Below are 15,109 nucleotides of genomic sequence, written 5' to 3'. Positions count from 1 at the left end.
TGCTCCTGCCCAGCCAAGCTGCAGGTCCTAGGAAGCAGGGAAGCTAACACCCCTGCTCGCCTGCTTGGCCTCTGTCAGGGAAGGTGTGTCAGGGGGTATGAGTGCCACTAAGTGTCACTTTGTGCCAGCCCCTTCTCCTCAGGGCCCTGATTTACCTCCACACAGTCCTCTCCATGGCGTGCCACAGCCTCCTCCTCTGACAGCCCCACACAGCCGTATTCCAGCGGGGTGAAGACTGTCGTGGGGACCTAGAAAGCAGGTTCCAAGTCAGGCACACCCCTGAGGACCCGAGATGAAATATTCTCACTCAGGCCAAGTCCCCAGATGTGCTGGCTGGCGGGCCACAACACAAGGGGGACACTCACTCACTTATTCCTGGGCCATACCCACAAAGCTAAACCTCACATGCATGCATGCACACACACACGCACATGCACATGCACAGACATTCACACACACTGATGTGTGTGTGCACAACACACGCATGCACATGCAAATGTGTACATATACACCCATATGCATGCACACATGAACAAAAATGCAGGCATACACACACACAGACATGCATACACACATCCATAGGCATCCCCACACATACTTGCACATGTACATGCAGATGTGCACACACGTACACATACAGACATCCACACCTCAGGACAAGCCGCAGCCTTCTCCAGGCTGAACCCAATCTTGTGAAGAACAGCGAGTACTCACGTTGTCATAGTCCATCAGGACTGAGGACTGGCCATAGAGCCTCTGGGCCAGGAGCCTCCCTGCCATGATGGCAGTGGGCGTCAGCTCGGGCCGCCCCTGACAGAGGAAGGAGTGAGTGTGGGGTCAGGTGGGCACATCTTCTAAGGGAGTCTGCGCAGTGCCCCCCTCACCCACCACCTTCCTAGTGAGGTGTCTCCCATTCAGTAGCCCCCAAACACTGTTTGCTGCTGGATTCCAGCAGCCCCCAGGGCCCTTGGCGACTCTGCTGGTTCCCTCTTCACTCCCTCTGTCCTGCTCTGGAAACACCCATCCTGGCAGAGAGGCGAGCTTCTAATGAGCCCACCACAGTACCCATGCTCCCTTGTGGCTTCTATCTGAACCCTTTCTTCTTGTTGGTGACCTTGGCGAGCTGACCCCACAACAAAGCTCAAAAGAGATCCTGCTGCCATTCAACCATTTGCATTAGCTGGAATTCAGGCTAAAACGGGCCCTGGAAGCATTCTGTGTGCTCTTGACACACAGCTCATCACAGCCCATTACAAGTCCCAAATCAAAATGCCGCTCTGCTGGGGGCCCCTCTGTCCCAGTGTGTGTCCTGCTGGGGGTGGGGGTGGGGGCACAGCCCCCGGCATTGCTGCACATGTCGGCCTGGGACAGGCTGCCAATCACCTCTGTAGCAGCAGGAAATGCAGATGTTGTTTGACATTCCAGAAATGAATGGAGATCCACAGAGATAACTCAGGAGAGCAGACTGCGCATTCCACTGAGCCTGGCTAGGTGTGGAAACCTCCAGTTGTACGCGCACAACATTGCACTAAACAATGGCCACCCCCACCCTCCACCATGACCTGGACCATTGGGACGTTAACTCCTGTGACTACTCAGAATGACCTTTCCAAGTACCGTAAGTGGATTTAATGTTTGAACAAACAGGCCCTGGTTGGGTAGCTCAGTTGGTTAGAGCGCCATCCTGATATGCCAAAGTTGCAGGTTCAATTCCTGATCAGGACACATACAAGAATTAACCAATGGATGCATAAATAAATGGAACAACAAGTCAATCTTTCACTCTAAAATCAATAAATTAAAAAAAATTTTATGAACAAATAATGCCCTTGTGTGTACCATATGTTCCTGGAAACATGGTCTGAAATACATATCACGGTTTCTGCTGTGTTGGCACGAGCCTTGCAGCTGATGAAACTCCAACTCACTCAGCTCCTGGGGTGCATAGAGAGCGTGTCTTATTCGAACTGGGCTCTCTCCCAAGACCACGATGATGCTATCTTAGGGCACAGCTCACAGGATGAACACAGAGGTCACTACCAGAGAATGCCACAGCCAGGCCATCAGAGATCACACTGAGCAGCTGTGCTGCCCGGTGCTGTGGGCTGTGTCCATGGAACAGTCAGGCACATGTAAAGCCACTCACTTCTGTCCACAGCAACAGGTCAACTAGATGGTCAAGAACAACCTGGCAGGAAAACTGGCCAGAACTCTGACCACACACCCCAGCTGAGCTGTCCCCTAATGCCCATGCCAGATGGGAAGACTGGTCCTTCAGAAACAAAAGGAAAGGCCCAGCTTTGTGTGTACTCCTGCCCTGGCCTGTCTCCATGTGTCCAAGCTTGCCTGAAGCCCCTCGAATATCATGACCACAGCAGAGGCTGGCAGGTGACGCTGAGGGAAGAACGGCCTCACAGCATCAGTGACAAGTGCCACCTGAGCCCTCTCAGCTCCAGGATGTCCCACCTAGGCATCCACCATAGACACTGGCTTCCCTACCCCCAGGCATTTCCCAGAGCTGTTCTTGGATGCACATGGCCACGAGCATCCTTGTTGAGCTCCCTTGTGCCTTTCCTAGCTCTTCTTCAGCCCAGGGGTCCCTCACTGACCACCCCCCTTCAGGACTCTCCTTGACCGTCCTCCCTTAACAGCATCTTACTTATTCGCCATCTTTAACGTCTCCCAGAATGTCACTTTTATGATGGCTGGGGCTTTTATCTGCTCCTGCAGTGGCCCCAGAACCCAGAAAAGAGCCTGGTGTCAGAACAGCGGGCACTCAGTCAGTACATGATGAATGAATGTAAACGAAAACATCATGGTGTGTTTAACAGTATCCCCCTTTTGCCGCCCACAAATTTACCTCTGCCTGGAACCTCAGAATGTGACCTTATTTGGAAATAAGGGTCTTTGTAGAGATGATTAAGATAGGCTAGAAATGAGGTCATAGTGAATTAGAGTGGGCCCTAAACCCAAGAGAGAGTCCTGATAAGAGGTAAACAAGAAAACACAGCCACTCGAGGAGCCGGCCCCATGAAGACAGAGCAGAGAGAGAGCGCAGAGCTGCAGCTCCCAGCCTGCACCGTCTGGGGCCATCAGAAACTAGAAGAGGCAAGGAAGGACCCTTCCCCCAGAGGCTTTGGAGAGGGACATTTTAGACTTCTAGCCTCCAGAATTAGAGAAAATAAATTTCTGTTTGTCTAAGTCAGGGGTCCCCAAACTGCGGCCCCCTGAGGCCATTTATCCAGCCCCCGCCGCACTTCCGGAAGGGGCACCTCTTTCATTGGTGGTCAGTGAGAGGAGCACTGTATGTGGCAGCACCGCATAGTGCAGTGTCGCTCACGTACAGTACTACTTCCAGTGACGCAGGACGCACGCGTCACGGCTCCGGAAGCGCATCATATCACTTGTTATGGCTAGCAGTGACAAATATGGAACCGGACCTTGACCATCTCATTAGCCAAAAGCAGGCCCATAGTTCCCATTGAAATACTGGTCAGTTTGTTGATTTAAATTTACTTGTTCTTTATTTTAAATATTGTATTTGTTCCCATTTTGTTTTTTACTTTAAAATAAGATATGTGCAGTGTGCATAGGGATTTGTTCATAGTTTTTTTTATAGTCTGGCCCTCCAACGGTCTGAGGGACAGTGAACTGGCTCCCTGTGTAAAAAGTTTGGGGACCCCTGGTCTAAGTCACCCAGTTTGTCGTGGTTTGTGATGGCCGCCCCAGGAAACTACCATACACATAAATGATGCTAGCAGGTCTTAAGGCCAAGAGGCCTGCTGAGGTCTGGGACAGCTGGTGCCCCTCTCAGTCCCCTTTGACCAGGGACTCTCCTGAGCCACTTCCTGGCCTATATACGTGCAGGACAAGCCAACTGCTCCTGAGGCTTTGGGGGAGCAAAGGCCCCACAAATGACCAGCTGCAGGTCTTGCTCAGAGCTGGGGGGTGGGGACACAGGGCTTCCATCAGGGACTCACAGGTGGTGTGTGCCCTACTTTCCAGGGAAGGAAACAAACAGGCCTGTGAGTGGGGCTGGGTACATACTCTGTCAGGCCCTGCCCGTTGGAGAGCCCCGGCAGAGAGTATCGACCCGCCAGAGAGCAGAGCATAAACTGAGGCAAGGCAGTCAGTCCCAGTGCTCTGGGGCCAACATAGTCCCAATGCTCTGGGGCCAACATGGCCCCAAGGCTGTGTCCAGTGGCATTTCTAGGGCCCTACACTTCTGTCCACCTGCAGGGTGGTTGAGGCCAGCACTGCAGTGTGTGTGAACTGGTGTCGTTCCCTCAGGGCTGACACAAAGGACATATGTGACAGGTATCTGCCAACAGAGCTCTCAGCCATCTTAAAGCCCTCCTACCTGCCCTCCAGAGAAAGGAAGAGCATTCGAGGGAGCAGAGGCTGATGCCCAATTCCCCAGAACTCAGGTCTAATAGCACCTGGGACTTGGCCCAGAGCCTCTGTCAGTCATGTGTGTCCCCAAGGCCTGGCCAGGGTAGGTGGCCAGGGTGGGCAGCCAGGCACCAGGCACCAGTTGTACCTCTGCTGTGTCTCCGATGGCATAGATATGAGGGACGGAGGTGGCTTCCCGGGCATCAACCAGGATCTTCTTACTCTCAGGGTTGGTGTTTACTCCAGCCTTCTCCAAATTCAGACTGCTGGTTTCTGGAACTCGACCTGAAGGAAAGAAGAGTTTATTTACCATGGTTTTCTTTAGCAGTTTTGACTAAGATCCCTTGGTTTACTTGAAACACTTCTCAGAATGTCCACTTTAGAACTGGTAAAACATCAAATATAAACATTGTCGAGGGACTCCTGGCCTCCACGGGCCTCCACCACTACCACCACCACCACCACCACCACCACCACACACACACACACACACACACAATGAAAGGATGAGGCAGGACTAACAGAAACTCAGAAGGGAGGAAAGAGGGGGAGGGGAGGGACAGGAATAGGACTTCTCGAAACACATCCTGTGATACAATTTTGTTTTCTTCATCACATACATAGTTTAGTTTAAATATTAAAAAGTCAAATTAAATTTAAAAATGGAAAAAAAATCCCTATGATCTGTAAACAACCTCAAACAACGGGGCCTGATTATGTATAAGATTGGTAACAGCAACAGAAAGATGATTTGTTCAAGAGCTGTAGGAATCCCTCCTTTTAACTGAATATCCTCAGAGGGTCATGTCCTAACAATGAATAAAGCTGCAAACAGATTTTATGTGTCATTCAAAGAGAACAGTTAAAACCTTATAATGTTAAATTTGAATTGGAAATTCATACACACACACACACACACACACACACACACACACACACACAATATAAAGTTCCTGCTTCTGACCACAGAAAGGTCTGGAAGCAGTGATGACCCAAGAGGTTATGAGCACTAAACCCCTCCCCAGTGAGGAGGCCAGGATCCAAGGATCCCACTCCAGGTCTGGACACCTTGGAACATGGCAGAGCAGCCACAGACACGATGTGACAGGGCCACGCAGCTGTTAAAGACATCATGCTCCACAGGAAAGACACAGAATACATACAACTCAGGCCCCTCACGGAAGCCGTGGCTCCTGTCCTGTGTGTGCCTTTTCCATTGAGGGTGTCTCAGGCTCCGTGGAGCCCACCTGTGGGCCCCAGGTGAGCTGACAGCCTTGTGAGCCCCCATGTGGCCCTTCCTGAGGTGGGATGCCCTCCCTTCCATGTTCTCTGTGACAACACCCCCCCCCCCCCAGGCTTCCGACACTTATCCTGCAGGAGAGCACTTCATGATGGGTGGACGCTTCTATCCTGCCAGCAGACAGTTTGTGTGGACTGACTATAGCCTTGTGCCCAGGTACCACATGGAGGGAAGCCAACTCAGAGCAAGTAGCAAGAATGCACAAGCTCATGCCCTGCTCAGGGTCTCAGAACAGGTCCCACAACTCCCTCTGTGGGCTGGAGGCCAGTTCTTACAGCAGCTCCATGCTCCAGGCCCTCAGCTCCCCCTCTTGTGCCCGTGGCACTTGCCCAGCCGGAAGCCCCAGCTTTGAGACCCCCAAAGTTGAGTGAAGACCTGGGTTGAGGGGCAGGAACACACCACATCCACCCTTGGTATAGCCAGCTCAGTTAATCCTGCTCCTGGGCACAAAGGCCAGGAGGGGCAGGGGCAGTGGTCTCCGGGGGCACTGGTGCAGTTGCCTCCCTGCCAGACTCCACATGCTACAGCCTTGGGCCGTCACAGCTGAGCTGCCAGCAGAGGTCCCTTTTTCCCTAATTTAGTCGATGTGGGATGCGGCCTCAGTAGCAAAGGCAGCTCTTTCTGCCCGGTCCTAGGAGGGTAGCGGGCAGCCCCGCATGGCCCCCAGAGGCTCAGGGTGACCCCCTCATGGCAAACATGAATGGTTTCTAAGGAACAGTTCCCACAACTTGTAGTGGCTCAGACACACAAGAGGTCGGGTAGCGGGTGGTGCCAATGTGAACATCTGGAAGACCAAGCCGTGTGAAAGGGAAACCTCGTCTCCAGCTGCTCTCTTGGAGCGGGAAGTCAAAACAGAGACTTGGCTAAGCCGTGCTTCTCAAGTTCATGGGGAGCCGGCTCCAGCCTCTTCACTCTGCTTGGCCACAGGAATCAGGTGCCGGGCAGGCTGGCACCCACCGCCCATCAGACCAGACGTAGGCTCCAAGAGGCTCCAAGGTTTCTCCTTTCTAATGGTGCTAAAATCGTATGAATGGAGACCCGTGGGAATGCAGAGTGGGACATGCTATCCTACCAGTGTCCTGCCCTGGATAAGATGGCCTAGGGATCCAGGCCTGACTCTCAGGTAAGGGGCACCCAGCAGGCGCCAAGGAATCCTTCTGCATTTGGGAATGAACTGGAACACACTGTGCCTCAGTGAGGAAGGGGTTTGGCCCCATGGGCAGAACTGGAGGGGTCTTCTGGGTGGGCCAAGGGTCCCTGCAAGAGAAGGGCTCATAGCTCAGCCCTCTGGCTCCCCCCCCCCCCCGGTCCCCAGTTCTGAGAGCACAGCACACAGCAGCTCTCCGGGCCCACTGCTTCCTGCTGACGGCTCCAGGCTGGGGCTAGAGTGTCTGAGGGCAAGCTGGCGGCCCAAGACCAACTTGCTCTGAAGCCAACCACACACACTGTACCTGAACTCTCTCCTGCACTCCTGCCTGGCAGTCAGGGAGGCCAAGAGCATTTCCTCCTGTGCCTCATGGTAACCATGGTAACTGCACACCTTACAGATGTCAGCCAAATCACATCTGAGGTCCTGAAGAAAATACAGTATCCCTCCCTCATCCACAGAGGTGATATGTTCCAAGACCTCCAGTGGATGTTTGGAACCATGGATAGTACTGAACCTATATATACTTAAAAAAAAAATACACATCAGTGATTTTTAACCCTTTTCACCTCATGGCATACATAAGTTACTAAAATTCTGTGGCACACCGAAAAATATATTCTAGTTTTTATCAACTTGACCAAACAAATTAGGTATAATTTTAATTCACTCACACTGGACGGCTATTCTGTCATTTTTTAAATTGACAAAATAATGGAAAAGAGGTCAGTGCCCCTGACTAAATAGTTAGGTATTGCATGTTTTTAAAATTCTTGCAGTACACAGGTTAAAAATTGCTGTTATACATACACGCTTTTCCACTTGAAGCATTTTATGGCTCCTCTTTGGCATATTCTAACTGCCAGCTTTGGGGCCATTATTAAGTAAAATAAGGATTCCGTGAACGCAAGCACTGTGATCCTGCGACAGTCGGCCTGTTTACCGAGACGGCTACTAAGTGACTAACAGGTAGAGAGCGGGGACAGCGTGGAGATGCTGGACAAAGGGATGGTTCACGTTCTGGGGCGGGATGGCACGGGATCATGCAAAACCTCACCCCTCAGAACAGCACGCAATTTAAAACTTATGCATTATTTCTGAAATTTTCCATTTAATGTTTTCAAACCGCAGTTGACTATGGGTAACAAACAGTGGAAAGGGAAACCATGCATAAGGGGGGACTACTATATAGAAAAAGGTAAAAGTAGTAGCAGGAGACAGGAACAAATGCATGAATTAGGTGGCCTCTATAGTCCATTTTGAAGCCAGACATTTTTAGGACATGCTATGTACATAAATTGGGCAAGTTCGTGGGAATGTGTGAGTCAGGTCACTGATACAAGGAATAATGGATGCCTGGTTGGCTGGCAGGAGTGGGAGGGCGGAAGGATTAAATAGTGTACCAAAGAAGATACCAGCTTGCAGTAAGCACTCCATGGGTGCTTCTGGAATGAACAGTGAAGGGAGAGCAAGGCTGCACCAGGCAGTCAAGGGTAGCCCCGAGAAGGGCAGCTATGGCACCTCAGAGCTTAAAACTACACCAAGGTGATGCCTGAGAGGGGCAGGGGCCCCAGCTCTGCTCAGGTGCCTACTAGGGCCACATCCCAGAGCTGACAGGCCTCACAGGGCCATGGCCAGGACACCAGGCCCTCAGCCCTCACCCCAGGCCTCACTGAGCAAATAACCTGGACAGTGGGCACAGAGGAGGGAGGGACAGGCCCCTTGATCCTCCGGAGTTTGGTTCCCTCATGCTTAGAAGGCGGTCACGGCTCCCCATGGGAATCAGGGTGCACTCAAGTGGTGTGGGCCCCCACTCAGCTCAGGCTCGAAGCCCTAGAGGAGCAGGAAGAGTGAGTGCCATGGTGGAACCCAGTAGCCGGCCACACAAGCAGGGACAAGGCCTGCCACATGGACAACGTCCAGCCCAGCCCAGGCTATACATAAATGGCATGAAGCAAGATGCAGGCAAATGTATCAAGTCATCTCCTTGACCATTTTCCTTTTATCTTATGCAAAAATAAGGGTACTACCCTGGCCGGTTGGCTCAGTGGTAGAGCATCAGCCTGGCGTGCAGGAGTCCCAGGTTCCCAGCCAGGACACACAGGAGAGGCGCCCATCTGCTTCTCCACCTCTCCCCCTCTCCTTCCTCTCTGTCTCTCTCTTCCCCTCCTGCAGCCAAGGCTCCATTGGAGCAAAGTTGGCCTGGGCGCTGAGGATGGCTCTATGACCTCTGCCTCAGGTGCTAGAATGGCTCTGGTTGCAACAGAGCAATGCCCCAGATGGGCAGAGCATCGCCCCCTGGTGGGCATGCCGGGTGGATCCCAGTTGGGTGCATGCAGGAGTCTGTCTGACTGCCTCCCTGTTTCTAACTTCAGAAAAATACAAAATAAATAAATAAATAAGGGTGCTATTCCTCAGGTGATTTGGGGAAGAGGGGAGTCCACACCATACCCCCATCTGCGCCACCCTGCGTGTCATGCACAGACAGCACCTTCCCCACCCCAGGACAGTAGGCTGCCCACTCCAAGCCCTGTGGGATCTCTCTCCCTTCAGCCTGGGCTCGTGGCACTCAGCTTGGGCCCACCAAGTGCGGCTGAATGGATGCCCTGAGTAGGACTTTCAGAGGCTCCCTGGACACCACTGGGATGGAGACAGTGGTTTTTCCACATGTCAGTTTAGTTCCTTGGGGCAGGTGCTCAGAAGAGAGCCACTGGCCAGGCGGGGCTTAGTCAGCTCAGGGCAGGGGGCCACACCTCCACAGCTCTTTCTTCGGCTCTGCTCTTTCCCAAAGGGGGTGGGAGCTCAGTGCTCTTTCAGTGCTCATCTTTACTAGTCAAATTATTTTTTGGCCATGCATTGATTAATTCTATTTCCTCTTGTGAGTGTCAGTTCCTGCCTTGTCTCATCCACTTAGATATTTTCAAGACTTTCTTGCCTTGTAAGAGATTCTTATGGAATACATGTAAGATACAGCAAACAATGAAAACATTAAAATTCCAGGTACAAAAAGATGTTCTCGTGGCCCTGGCCGGTTGGCTCAGTGGTAGAGCGTCGGCCTGGCGTGCGGGGGACCCGGGTTCGATTCCCGGCCAGGGCACATAGGAGAAGCGCCCATTTGCATCTCCAACCCACCCCCTTCCTCTCTGTCTCTCTCTTCCCCTCCCGCAGCCGAGGCTCCATTGGAGCAAAGATGGCCCGGGCGCTGGGGATGGCTCCTTGGCCTCTGCCCCAGGCGCTAGAGTGGCTCTGGTCGTGGCAGAGTGACCCCCCCCCCCGAGGGGCAGAGCATTGTCCCTTGGTGGGCAGAGCATTGCCCCTGGTGGGCGTGCCGGGTGGATCCCGGTCGGGCGCATGCGGGAGTCTGTCTGACTGTCTCTCCCCGTTTCCAGCTTCAGAAAAAATACAAAAAAAAAAACAACAAAAAAAACTAAGATGTTCTCGCTTCCTCCTCAGAGGCTACCACCGTCTGAATAGACGTGTGAATGAGCCCGCACACCGTTCTGCCTTTGGAGCTGCCCCCCTCACCAGGCCCAGCCTTGTCTGTTAGCCAGAGTCCCTCCGGAGGACCATGTGACCCCTAGTGTCTCTGAGGTGAAACAGTCCCTCCTTCCCAGCACCCACCACTCAGGACAGCCCAGGGCCCTGAAGTGGCAGTAGAATCAGTGTTCAGCTGAAGTGTCCTCGCCACAACTGGACCAGGCCAGTCTTCTTCTGATGGTCCCACCAGCTGCTGCTCACTGACCACCACACTCACCTAGCCAGCTAGAGAGGGCTGAAGGCCAGTAACCCCCAGACGGTGGCTGATGGTCAGTTGCAACCTGCTCTGCGGGGCACAGGGACGCAGACACGGGCACATGCAGTTTCACGTGCCTCTTTCATCCACTATGGGAAGACAGGCATTCCCTCCAATTTCACGCCTGCCGGGAGCACATGTTCTGACGAGTGAAGGGCAATCCGTGTAACGAGGTAAGATTTAAGTGCCAGCAGGAGTATGACAGGGTGAATGAGGGGCTATGATCAGACATACACAGCAAGGATTTAAAGGAAGCAGCTGGAAGCTATGTGCTGGGAGGTCGGGAGTCCAGGAGGCTTGACGGAGGCAGCGTGGGCGAGGGCCCAGCAGCAGTTTCACACACAGGCTCACAGGAGGGTCTCCCGGGAACCCTCCTGAGGGGCACGTGGCTACCCAGAGCTGGCCACGCCCACAGGGCTGGGCCTCTACAGCACCTTGACCAAGCACAAAAGAGAACTCACACCTTTGAACCTCCAGTTGGATCCTCAGAGACCTACTTTCCAAAAATGTATTACATGTGCCTTGTCATCCTTAAGACTTAAGGGACAATTATAATAGCAAAGGCTTCTTTTGTTTTTTCAAATGGCCCCTTCTCAGTAAGTCCCAGGCCAGACCCATAGCTGCAAGTACCCCAGGGACAGAGGAGAGCTGCTATCCTGCTGGTCTCAATGTCCAGGAAGGGCTCAATATTTGTTGAATGAATGAGGGAGCCCCTGGGCCTTAGTGTAACCTGAAGTGGGCTGCTTGCTGTGACACCAGCACCCACTAGTGTGCCCCCAGGCCATCATGCAGGAGTCTCTAACCTGGAAAGCTCCTTGGACAAGTGGGTCAGCACATGAGTCTTCCCTAGTTAAGCCTGTGTGCAAGCACTGACATTGTGAAAAATAAGCCACCCCGGCCCCACAGCCAGCCCTTGGGCTCAATGGAACCTCCAGCCGGGGCCCAGCTACAGCCTGGTCCACGGGACCCCCCAGGAAGGAACATGCTCCATGGCAGGTAGCAATTATAGTTTTAACGGTTATAGATGTAATTCTCCCGCTGGCTGGCTGCTCCAAGTGGTATTTGCAAAATTTAGATGGTGCACATTTATATGTACACAGAGTCGTCATTTCTCTCTAGAAGAGCTTTCACTAAGGGTCTTTTTTCTTTTTTCCCTTGTTTCCTAAGTGGTTGTTTGGTGTTTGTTTTTTTTTAAGAGAGAGAGAAAGGAAGGGAGAGAAATGAGAAGCATAACTCATAGTTGTATCACTTTAGTTTTTCATTGATTGCTTCTCATACAAGCCTTGACTGGCGGGGGGGGGGGGGGCAACTGAGCCAGTGATCCCTTGCTCAAGCCAGAGACATTGGGCTCAAGCCAGCGATCTTTGGGCTCAAGCTGGCGACCCCATGCTCAAGCTGGTAAAGCTGCACTCAAGCTGGATGAGCCTGTGCTCAGGCCAGCGATCTTGGTTTTGAACCTGGGTCTTCAGCATCCCAGGTTGATGCTTTATCCACCAGTCAGGGTCCACCAAGTTCTAACCATAAATCCTGCATTTGACTTGGTAAAAGATCCCACCGGATCCCCATGAGCACTGAGGCAGGCTGGCTGGGTCTGATGGCTGTGGGGGGCAAGGCGACCCCGGACACAAGGAGGTGGCTGGTAGGCTGGGCACAGCTCTCTGTCCCTGGCTATGTGAGTCATCCCAAGCAGAGAGCATGAAGCCAGTCTGAGAGCATAGGGCACTGTTTTCCCACTGCCCTCTCCTGTTTTCTGCCATGGATTAGTGACACTGCAAACCAGGGCTGAGGGGAATGAAGGTCGCTGGGCCCATGGCACTGCTTCGGGAGCAGTGGTGCACTGCCTGGGGGCCACACAGTGTGGCAGGGAAGGCTGTGGCCACTTCCTGGGCCTCTGTAAGGTGCCTAGAGGTATAGGCTCCGTAAATGTCTTCTTTTCCTCCCAAACCAAATCACATACATAAGCAGATTTGGGTCTCTCTTGATGTCAGTAATTACAAACTCTATATTTGCACTGAAATAAAAAGGCATCAGAGAATGCAGCATAGTCAAATGTCAAAATAACCTAGAGATGTTTTCTCTGAACATATGTACCCTGATTTATCAATGTCACCCCATTAAAATTAATTTTAAAAAAGGCATCAGAATATAGAAGCAGAGCAGTGTACTTCAAGGCCCACTGCTCCATAGGAGAGAAGGGAAGGGATGGGCACTGGTGAATTGGTATCTGTCACAAAGCAGTCTCCTGTATGTGACCTGTCACAGCCAGGCTACTGCAGAGTCCCCAGCAAGAAGACAGCCACATGTGCTTTCCTACAGCCACAGCAAGCGCAGTCCCAGGGAACAGACCTGGTGGCCTTGGACCGGGGCTTCTCTCGACCAGGCTGCATCCATCAGCCCACCAGCTCCTCCCCAACATCGCTGGCCTTCAGGAGGCGTGAGGGCCCCGGGCTGCCTCTTCTTTCTCGCTGGATTCAGAGCACTCCCACCCACGAATTCTCAGCCTCGGGGGCTCAGCTCTGTTTTGCTTCCTGCCCCCTTTCCGTCCTGCTGCCTGGCACCAGGTGGGGAAACTCCTCAGGGACTTTCGTGGGCCATGTCTGTGGTGCAGGGGAGCCACCAGATGAACACAGTTGAGTGAGGATGGGGATGGCTGGCGGGTACACCAGAATACCATGTCCCTGGTGCAGAGAGCGAGGAGCACCAGGATTCAGTCCACCCTGGGCAGACGAGCTCCCCTCCCGGGACATGGTGGGCCCCATGACGGGCTCCCCAGGCACCACCTGTCTCCCTGGCCATGGTCCAAGCACACATGCTGTGTGGGTGGGCTGTACTGGGAGTGGCTCACAGTGGGGGCCTCAGTATGGACAGAAGCTGGAAGGCTGGGCCTCCAGTGCCCAAGAGCCAGGCCCTGCAGGCTCCTCTTGTACCATCTTTGAGGCTCAGAAATGACCTAACCGCAGGGATACCCACAGGGGGACGATAACAGCTCTTCTCCTGACATAAAGCCCGAGAAAAAGAAATAGCTTCAGTGCAGATTCCCCCAGGTCTCACCCAGCAGACCATGGGGGCTCCTGCGGCTGGTTTGGGACAGCCCTCCCGGCAGTATGGACACTGGGAACACAGCTATCCGGGCTCTTCCAACAGTGGGCAGGACTCCCATGGTCCAGGGATGGATGCGCCACAGCCTTCATCCTTCCCTCGAGCAAGGGGCAGAGAACCTTCCCTGGAGGCTGGAGATGCTGAGGGGCAAGGGGCGTTTCAGCTCTTGCTTTTCCAGGCTGCAATCCCAACGCCTTTTGTCCATGTTTTAAAACAAAATCCAAGCTAAACTAAAGCCAACCACCAGACTAGAAGCATTTTGCTTGGGGTGTCCGTCCACTCCTGATGCCCATCCTGCTCCCACTCCCCCAGACAGCCAGAGATTCAGGCCACAACTGGTTAACTGTGCAGGGCGAACTCGAGCCGGCAGGCAGCACAGGCTGACTGTCTTCACTCAGCACTGTAATCGGCACATCTGCAGACAGGAAATCCTCCTTGCTGCGAGTTCCCAGTCTATTATCTGAGACACCTGGTGTGGGTGGGTGATTCAGAGACAAACAATGAGAGGGCCCCCTGCACAGCAATTAACTGCTTTAACTGCTAATGTGTTTAATCCACCACGTGGAGATCAAGGCTGCCCTGAGGAAGAGGCTCAGAGTCCTCCTTGGCTTCCAGACTGCAGGGCTGACTTCACCATCCCTACATCCACTGTCCTCACCGGTTGTGGCCCAGGCATCGAGCACATGGGCAGCCAGGCTAGGCCGGCACTTGGCCCCCACGGGAGCTCCTTGCAGCCCTCAGCATGTGTCCATAAGCACGAGGGGTGTCCTTCCCTTTTCTGTTTTTAACTGATGTCAAGGTCCAGCTCACTGTTAGGGTGGGATGTCCGGTCCAAAGGCTCTGTTGTGTCTCCCATGTGGCCCCAGGGCATTTTATTTTAACCTTCTGAATAGGCTCATCCTTTATTGCAAGTAGAATAGTGCCTGCTTAAAGGTTTGCAGGGTAACCCGGCAGAAAACATTCCCAGTTGTTAAACTGGGAAATATCTCCTGATGTTTACAAAACCTGGCCCGGGAACGAGCAGCAAAGTCAGCACATGCCCGTGCAGCCCCAGAAGGCATGCCAGAAACCGCCGCCACCACAGCGCTGCCTGGGGAAGCAAGGTCAAAGGCCAAGGACTGTGAAAAGCCTACACCCCCAGCATCAATCATGCCGGGCAGACTGTCTGGGGATGCTCTTTCTGAAAATACAGAAAATAAAATGAACTCCTGGTGGGGGAGGGCAGGCATGCATGTTGAGGGGGGAGCTTACTTGTCATCCACCAGGCCCCGTCTGAAAGCTGGGGGACCCAAAGGCTTTCCGGGGGCACAGCCCCTTGCCCTCTAAGCTGCTGCCATCATCTGCATGGCCTCAGCAGATAGGTCTGGGTGCAGGCTTG

General features: G+C 53.2%; 1 protein-coding gene across 2 annotated transcripts in view; it reads right to left on the bottom strand.

Moving 5' to 3' along the window:
• Positions 1-15,109, bottom strand: part of TXNRD2 (thioredoxin reductase 2) — a 47,741-nt gene that overhangs the window by 5,641 nt on the left and 26,991 nt on the right. For both annotated transcript variants that reach the window (XM_066365355.1, XM_066365356.1), the window contains exons 12-14: positions 4,541-4,677; positions 715-810; positions 156-248 (exon numbers count right to left, since the gene is read on the bottom strand). In XM_066365355.1, the coding sequence (XP_066221452.1) occupies positions 156-248; positions 715-810; positions 4,541-4,677 (326 nt within the window). The remainder of the gene's footprint in view (positions 1-155; positions 249-714; positions 811-4,540; positions 4,678-15,109) is intronic.

This window comes from Saccopteryx leptura, chromosome 2 (genome assembly GCF_036850995.1).
Source record: "Saccopteryx leptura isolate mSacLep1 chromosome 2, mSacLep1_pri_phased_curated, whole genome shotgun sequence".
NCBI lineage: Eukaryota > Metazoa > Chordata > Mammalia > Chiroptera > Emballonuridae > Saccopteryx > Saccopteryx leptura.
Note: the sequence above shows the minus strand (reverse complement) of the source record. Positions and strands in the feature narration are given on the sequence as shown.